Raw genomic sequence first — 8,590 nt, forward strand, 5'->3', positions numbered from 1 at the left:
TCTCTGTCTCTCTCTGTCTCTCTCTGTCTCTCTCTCTCTCTCTCTCTCTCTCACACACACACACACACACACACACACACCAAGTCCCATCTATTTTTCATCCTTCACACTGGTCCAGCTGGGGTCCACCATGCACCAACAGTAGCAGGGTGAGCTAGAGTCGGCATAAGTAGTAGCTGGAGCTTGGTCTGTGGGACTCTTGGCCCCTCACATCTGAAGTGTCCAACTCCTGGGCTGAGTTGGGGGCAGCAGGTCATGGGTGAACAGTCATCTCTAAGGAACTAAGGCTACTGGAATCCTCACCACCTGGCAAGTAATGCTCCAACAGCATTGATAGGTCCAGGTATACCTGTTGGTGGAAAAGGCTATAGGACTGTACCTTAGCATACACCCCCTTGATCCCACAGCCATCTGTGTTCAGGCTGTACCCCTGAGGGTTTATCCCACCACTGGAACTTGAAGGAACAACATGCACAGGAATCAGAGGAGGCAGAGGGGGCAGGATTGAGTGGTACTCACATTGGTTGAAGTCACAGTAAAGATGCCATCCAAATCCTCTACCAGAAGCTTGAAGGTGGGCCTCTGTGAAGCCACTGCATGCCAACATTCCTGCATGATCACATACCTGTACCAAGTACAGCTGTGGTCCCCTGGTCTGCTGCCCTTCCCTACCAGCCCTCTACTCATCCCAGGGACCCTGGTAGGAATCCAGCCACTCCCAGGGACTGGATAGAGGAGTGAGTATGGAATGCTTTGCTCACAGGTCGTGTGTGCAGTTGGCAGGCTTGTCCATTCAGTAGCCTTCTTTCAATAGCTTGAAAAGCTCTTCCGCTGGCATGCCAGGATATGGGGAGCCCCACAGTGTAAAGATCTCCCAGAGCAAGACTCCAAAGGACCAGCTGCAAGGGAGTGAGGGTAAAGGGCCTATTACTCCTGGCCCATTACTGCAACAGTCCTACATCAGGACATGTCACCAATGGGCAAGGTGGGGCACCAGGATGAGAGGAATGCCAGGGTAATGCTGTTGGCCCAAATGAGGGAACAGAATAGAGCCTGTGAGGACCAGGACACTAAAGGTTGTGATACGTGTGACTTGGGTCTTGCTGTCCTGACTCTCTACCCTTATTGTATGTTGGGACACATACACGTCACTCTGGTGCCATCCACTGCACAGGTAGATGGCCCGAGGCAGAGGGAGAGGTATTGGCTGTCAGGTGTCCCCAGGAGCTGAGACTCACGTTTGTAGTCTTCTTGTAGTATTCCAGGTTGTGCATGTCACAGGCAAAAGTCTGCCATCTTCATCACATTGTCCTCCGTCACTAGCAAGTTTTGGGCAGCCAAGTCTCTGTGAATACACTGAGGAGGCATGGAAGGTTCCTGGGCTAAGTTGACATCTTCCTAGCCCAAGCAAGCTTGATACTCACTCTTCCACCCAGAGGGGCCCCACTTGGCCTGTGCCCCACCTCTGTTCACCTTCTGAGAAGCCAGGGACTCCATTCCCCGGGCCACCTGATAGGCATAGGACACTAGATTTTTGCAGGTAAGCTGTTCTTCTGCCAGTCTGGAGGTGTCAGAGTAGTCTATGCCTGGGGGCCTTTGTGCCCACAGCAACTCCCGTAGGTTGCCCTTGGTCGCATACTCCATCAGCACATACAGTGGCCCTGGAAGTACAGGCACCTCAGAGATGTTGTGTGACTCAGGAGCCCCAATCCAACAGTCTACTCACTTGCCGCACCTACCACCCTGTGTGCAGGCCCCCAGCAGGTTGATAATGTTCTTGTGCTTGCCAATAATTTTCATCATCTCCATCTCAGACACCAGAGCCAACAAGTCCTGGTCATTCACATCATCTATGTTGAGAGTGGGGGTGTCAGGTGATGACCCTATAGAACCCAAATGCCCTTTGTTACTTCTCTCCCTCACCTCTCAGCATTTTCACAGCCACAGTGACAGGCTTAGCAGTGCTGACCATGTTAATGCCAATAGCCTCTGCCATAAACGCCTGGCCAAAGCAGCCTTCTCCCAGAGGATTACTGAGGGTCAGCCTGGCCAAAGAAGCAGAGGCAGTGAGTATGTGCTCAGCACCCCCAGCCCTCATGGCCCTGTGCCACTGCATCCACAGACAGAGTAACCCCTGAGATCTCACTCTGGAGTATTTCATCCCACCTCCAACAGGCTTCTGCCTGGTAGCCATCTAGCCCCGAACCACAGAAACCCCCCTTCCTAGGTATACACAAAACCCCACCAAGTACATTGTATCCCTCATCAGCACTTACAGAGTTCTAGATATTTCCCACTTTGGGTCAGCAGGCAGCATAAGATCAGAAATATTGGCCATAACAGTGTCTTCTCTTGAGAATGGGCGGATGATGCAGTCCAAGGGTATGTCAGAGTTCTTGGAGGGGTAAGACTCCATGGTTACCTTCTTGGATCACTGGGGATAGATTGGTGCTGCACAATGGGTGCTTGGAAAGAGTTGATTTGGTATAACTCCCAGGAGTGGCAAGGTCAAGTCTATGTGAAGCAGGATGTAGGGCCAAGAAAAGGGATACTCATGCAGTGGTTACTGAAGATTCAAAATTGTTTTGCATCTCAGAGTAACTTGGGATCCATGTGGTGAAAAGGAACAGGGAAGGATCAGCCCATCTGACTGCAGAGAAATGTCTCCTGGCAGGCTCCAGGCACTGCTGGGACTCTAGGAGGCTCAAGGTATGACAGAGAGATCAAAATCTGGTATCTACTTTCAGGTACCTGTCACTCAGGTGTGAATTGAGAACTCCTGCAAACAGCAGGAGGGCCCAGGCCCTTTCTTGCAGCTCTATGCAGGTAGCAGAGTGTCACAGTTGCCACCAACAGAATTAATAAGGAGAAGCCCACCCAGAAGCTGATGATGCCTGCAGATAAGCTGCCAACCTCATTACCCTCTGCCAGCTCTCTCTCAGCTGCAAAGACATAAATTTGGGGCCTCATGTGGCCTTATGGGACTTCCCATCAGGCCTGAACCCCAGGCACCTGTTGGGGAGGGAAGGGACCCTGGATACTCAGATCTGGTGACCTATGTCCCCCACTCACCTTGGTAGTCAAAAACATCTGTGAGTCAGCAGGGGACAGACTCAGGAGAGAAGCCTGGCAGAGCCAGAAGCACCCACACCACCACCAAGGCATCCAGGCCAGAGCCTCAAGGCAGAACTGTGGAAACCCAGCTGGAGGATTGAGGGAGACCAAGATGGGGCAGGTTGAATAGGTGGATGGGTAGATAGGTGGATGGGTGAGGGGAATAGCGGATGGGTGGGAGGAAGGATAATAGATAGATGGGTGGGTGGGTGGGTGGATGGGTAGATAGGTGGATGGGTGAGGAGATGAGGGGATGAATGGATTTATAAGTGGATTGATGGAGGTATAGATGGATGGTAGATGGATGCATGCATGGATATACAAATGCATGGCTGAGTGGTGGATAGAAGATGCCTGAGTCTGCACATCACTGCACTGCTGAAGGGAATGAGTGCAAAACCATGAGCTTCGGTACTTAGATTTTATTCACTAAGATGTAGTTAGAAGATGGATGTTTTCATCCCCATATATTTTTAACACATCAAAATCATCATGAGCATAGGATGACAAGGGGCATAAACGCTGCGTAATGTTGGTACCTGGAATATGCAATACTTTTGAATTCACTAAATTCTGGAGGGAGTATAGCAAGGAGCTTTCTGTTTTATAAAGAAGACTATCTGTTATCTTTCAGTATTATCAATGCAGTTGAAAACTGAATCTAAAGTGAAATTAAAAACTGTCAAACAATTTTTAATATTTTCGTATATCTTACTACAGATCACCTGTAATATATAAACATGTATAAGTCTACATGGCTCTGCTTATTTACAACAACTCTGTGTGTTAACTCCTCAGGGAGAGAAGGGAGACACATAGGGTCTCTACTTGACGGTTTCCTCAGAAACATTGGGAGATTCCACAGCAATCTGCGTTAAATTTCTGTGTGACCACAGGTTCACAGGTGAATTCTGTGAATGCGGTGGGGAAGCACTAGCGTACAGGTCGACCCCTCTGGAAATGGGAACTCTACGTCCATTGGGTAGAGAGACCAGGATTGTGAAGTTCTTAGCTGCATTTAGTCTGTAATCATGAGGCATCGGTGACACTCTCGGCATATGAGGTACTTTTACTGCTCAAATTCTTCCTGTTTCAGCAGCCTGTTTTAGAATTGGGGGCCACAAACAATGAGTGAGATGACGGGATCTGGTCAGTGCTGGATGTTCCTGGAGCCACATAGTCAAACACTTCTTGAGTTACTTGTGATGAGGTGACCAAGATGAAAAACCTATCAGATTATAGCTTGCACTGCTTTTTGTGTGCTTTAAAAAAAAGTTGTTACAAAGAGGTTGTTTATAAAAAATTTAAAATGCAGATGTTAAATTATCCAAAAGTAAAGAATAGTTAATATTGCTAGAACCAAATAACCTTCAAAATGTTTTTATTTTGGTAATTTTGTCATGTTAAGTAAGCACTTTTGTATCTGCACAACTCAGTATGTTAGGAATCTTGATTCTTTCTCTGAATACTGCAGTAGGTTTTGCTGGGATTTTCCAGTTTCAGCTCAGTGCTATGTTTGGATACTACTGTCTAAGTCTGTGTAGACTGGCTGAATGTCTGCTAGACAGACTTCAGTTACTTGAAATAATTTAATGCATAGCACACTGTACATGTGTGTGCAGATATGTAACTATGGTGAACATATCCATGCTAAAAACTACAAGTTTGAGAGTTACTTAAGCTCTGGGGCTTAGACTGCATCTGACACAGTGTTAACATTGACATGACCATCTCTAAGAGGAAGTGAATTAAGATACAGGTTAACGTAGAGATTGTTTACTGAAGCATGTCTGACAATCTGACTTGCTAGAGAGTGAGAGACATATAATAATGAACTTAGTATTTCTTTATTCATAAACGGAATGTAAAAAATTTTAGAACAGATAGTTTAAGTTCACCTTTTTTGTGATTTTTTTTCAGAAGTAAAAATACTTCTTGGGGTTAGATAGGGTTTACAGCATGCTTGATTTCTCAAATTTAGTTTTAAAATCTAGAATATTTTAAAATCTATTAAGTAGTGAAATGCATAGTAAATATGTTAATTTGGATGCCAAAAAGCTCCAAATATAATAAAAGCCTTTAAAAGAACGTAGAGTTTATATAAACACAAAGTATGCATTAAAAGTCTATTTCCACCAGTAAATGTGAAGACTGTGTATGAACTCATTTCTCTCTGTTGTTCCACTGTGGCTGTTCACCTACAAATACTTAATTCCACACTGGGTGGCATGTGCATGACAGATGGGCTGAGTTCACTAGGTGACAGGCAGACCAAGACTCTGTCTCCATGGAGAAGACATTGTTCTTAGAAGGAACAGATCCATTTTTACTTTGATGTTTACTTGTGAATATATGACAGCGGTCTCTTTCATATGTCGGGTACCACTTGGGCAAACCTCAAGAAAATACTTCATGTCAAATCCTGAGAGGTTTAGAAATGCCTCCACGTTTAGCTTTGCTTTTCACTTAGTGATTATGTTCGATTCCGAAGGTTAGTTGTGTGCCCAGAAATGACACAGAGGGGTTCACCAAAGGGAAAGATTTTTTCAAAGTTAAGACTTTGGGTAAATAACTTCTTCAGGTTTATGGGGCATGAGTCAAAGAAGGTTGATTAGGACCTGGGTTGAAGGCCTTTATGTATCAGACTAAGTAAGAGATTTTCATTTCATTTTGTAGTTGTTATATGACAACAATTATCCCTTGACAATTTTAGAGACAAGTGTCAGGATAGTTTTTCATGTTTAAAGAAGTTTGCTCCAGTACCACGTCAGTACCAGAGGTCACAGCAGAATATAGAGACAGGGAAACAAACCATAAAGGAAGTGCTACAATAAAACAGCACCCCTGGGGCTGTGGAGATAGCTCTGTCAGTAAAATGCTTGCCAGGAGACCATGATGACCTGAGTTCCGTCCCTAGCAACCTGTAAAAGCTGGGCATAGTGGTGCATGCCTGTACTCCTAGGGTTGGGGGACAGAGACAGAGCCTCAGGGCTCACTGGTCATCCAATCTGGCCAAATTGATTCAGTGAGAGATCCTGTCTCAAAAATAAAGCAGAGAGCAGTTGAGGAAGACACTGCAGTTGACCTCTGGCCTCCACATAAATGAGAATCAACACACATGAAAACACAAAAACTAGCCAGACAGTGGTAGTGCACACCTTTTAGTCCCAGCACGTGGGAGGCAGAGGCTAGTGGATCTCTGAGTTCAAGGACTGCCTGGTGTTCAGTGCTAGTTCCAGGACAGCCAGGTCTACACAGAGAAACCTTGTCTCAGAAAACAAACAAACAAACAAACAAAACAAAACAAAAATACCATCTTCTATCACAAATGCTCATCAGTTACAGTGTGATAACAGGAACTAGAAAGAAGAAGGCATTCAGTTTTTCTCCAGGAAGACATTTGGTGTCTAGTGTGAAAGGTAGAGAGACTCACATATTTTTTGAGAAACTAGAACTAGCCACCCCTGAATGGAGGAAAGTGTGCTGACACACTACAGATACAGGGATGCCAGTTTAGATACCTTGCAAAAAGTCCCAGAGAGCTCACACAGACATTCATTGTGTCCTTTCTAAGGGTAGAGATTAAATTCAGTGTCTGTTTCTTATGTGGAATGTTGGAAGTTTTACCAACTCTACCCTGATCAGTTGGGAAAATCATGAGAATAAAGAAAGAAAAGGTAGTGGTAAAAAGAAAGAAAGAAAACTGATATTTTGCTGGACTTAGTTTCTGTCGTTTTTGAAACAAGGTCTCCCTAGGTAACTTAGCCTGACTTTGTCCTCACAGTCCACCTGTATCAGCTTCCCATGCCCCATGACACCCAACTGCACTCAAGTCTTCTGTAAGATGGGATGGCCTTCACAGCACTAGAAGGGGTTTCAAGAAGACACTTGAAACACAAAGGGGTGGGTACTGTCTGGGAGATTCCCTGGAAGTCAGTGTGGCTGAATGAGGTTGATAAATTGATACTGCAGTGGAGAACACAGAAGGGTTTTCTGAAATCCTTCCATTCATTTCCCAATCAACAAAGCTGGCATAGCCAAAGGCTGTATAACTATGGATGATTTCCCTTTAGTAATGGTTGTGTCTTTTGTGGGTCTAATACACGAAGAATCTAATGGTTGGATGCATTGCTTGAACATGTGATCTGCAGCGTATCTGGAGAGATGGGGCTCTATACTAGACTGCAACTATTCTAAATACTTCTATTTTGAGATTTGCAGCTTCCTGGCTGCTCTAATACAAATTTAAATCTTTTTTTAGTATTTTCTTTGAATTTTTCTAGTATCATTGAGTATTGTTTGTGACTACTATTTTTGTCATTCTCCTGTCAATATTGTTGTAGTTTAGATGAGAGTAGCGCCCATAGACTAATATGTTTGAATGCTTGGTTCCCAGTTGCTGGACTGTTGGGAAGGATGAGGTGTGGTCTTGTTGGAGTAGATGTGGCCTTGGTGTGGAGAAGGTGTGTCACTGGAGGTGGACTTCGAGGTTTCAAAATCTCACACCAGGCCATCTCTGTCTCTCTCTGCCTGCTCCCTGTGGATCAGGATGTAGCCCTCAGCTTATTCTCCAGTATCATGTCTGCCTGCATGCTGTCATGCTCCCCATTGAGATGATAATGAACTAAGTCTTTGAAACTTAAGCAAGCCCTCAGTTAAATTCTTTCCTTTAAGTGAGTTGCCTGGAAGGTGGTAGCTCATGCCTTGGATCCCGGCTCTTTGGAGGCAGAGGCAGGTGAATCTCTGAGTTAAGGCCAGCCTGATCTACAGAGTGAGTTCATGGGCAGTTCTTTATAGAGCCAACTTCCATCCGTTCTTCTCAATCATGGATGCTTTCCTTACTTAACTTTGGTTTTCTGCATCTCACCTGTTGACTATGTAAGGACACCCCTTGTTGGACCCCCACACCCAGGCAGGCAAGACCCTCCATGAACTACTGGATCTCACTTGAAGTTGCCATACTTTGCTCTTCCAGTAAAATATGTAGACACATCCATGTGCCCCATGCAGTGATTTTAGACTAAATGACTCAGGAAGAGAATGGAAGGGTATAAACTAAAGTGGACGAACCCATGATGCTTCTGATACTGGATAAGACTGGAACATTTTAGCCTTTGGTGCCCAATCCATTGACCAGTCAGCCATGTTTATTTTATATTCACTGTAATAGGACAGGGAGGAACTCATGATGGATTCCAAAAGGAAAACATGATCTCTGCTCTTCATAAACACCACATAGAAATAAGGCAAACCTAGTGAGAAAAACTTTACCCAATTTATTTATATTATTAGATATATATTTTTAATTATTCTTATTTGATGTGCACTGGTATTTTGCCTGCATGTACATCTGTGTGGGGTGTCAGGTCTCCGGGAACTGGAGTTACAGTTGTGAGCTGCCATGTGGGTGCTGGGAGTTTAACCCAGGTCCTCTGGAAGAACATTCAGTGCTCTTAACCACTGAGCCATCTCTCCA

At 44.9% G+C, this 8,590-nt stretch overlaps 1 protein-coding gene across 1 annotated transcript; it reads right to left on the minus strand.

Moving 5' to 3' along the window:
- Positions 1-253: 253 nt before the first annotated feature.
- On the minus strand, positions 254-2,970 carry LOC131897942 (fibroblast growth factor receptor 3-like). The gene is given in 9 exon segments (XM_059248972.1): positions 254-625; positions 762-899; positions 1,239-1,284; positions 1,286-1,356; positions 1,474-1,661; positions 1,740-1,850; positions 1,924-2,045; positions 2,277-2,425; positions 2,752-2,970. Coding segments are annotated over 9 exon segments (1,416 nt in total).
- Positions 2,971-8,590: the final 5,620 nt, after the last annotated feature.

Source organism: Peromyscus eremicus, chromosome 23 (assembly GCF_949786415.1).
Source record: "Peromyscus eremicus chromosome 23, PerEre_H2_v1, whole genome shotgun sequence".
NCBI lineage: Eukaryota > Metazoa > Chordata > Mammalia > Rodentia > Cricetidae > Peromyscus > Peromyscus eremicus.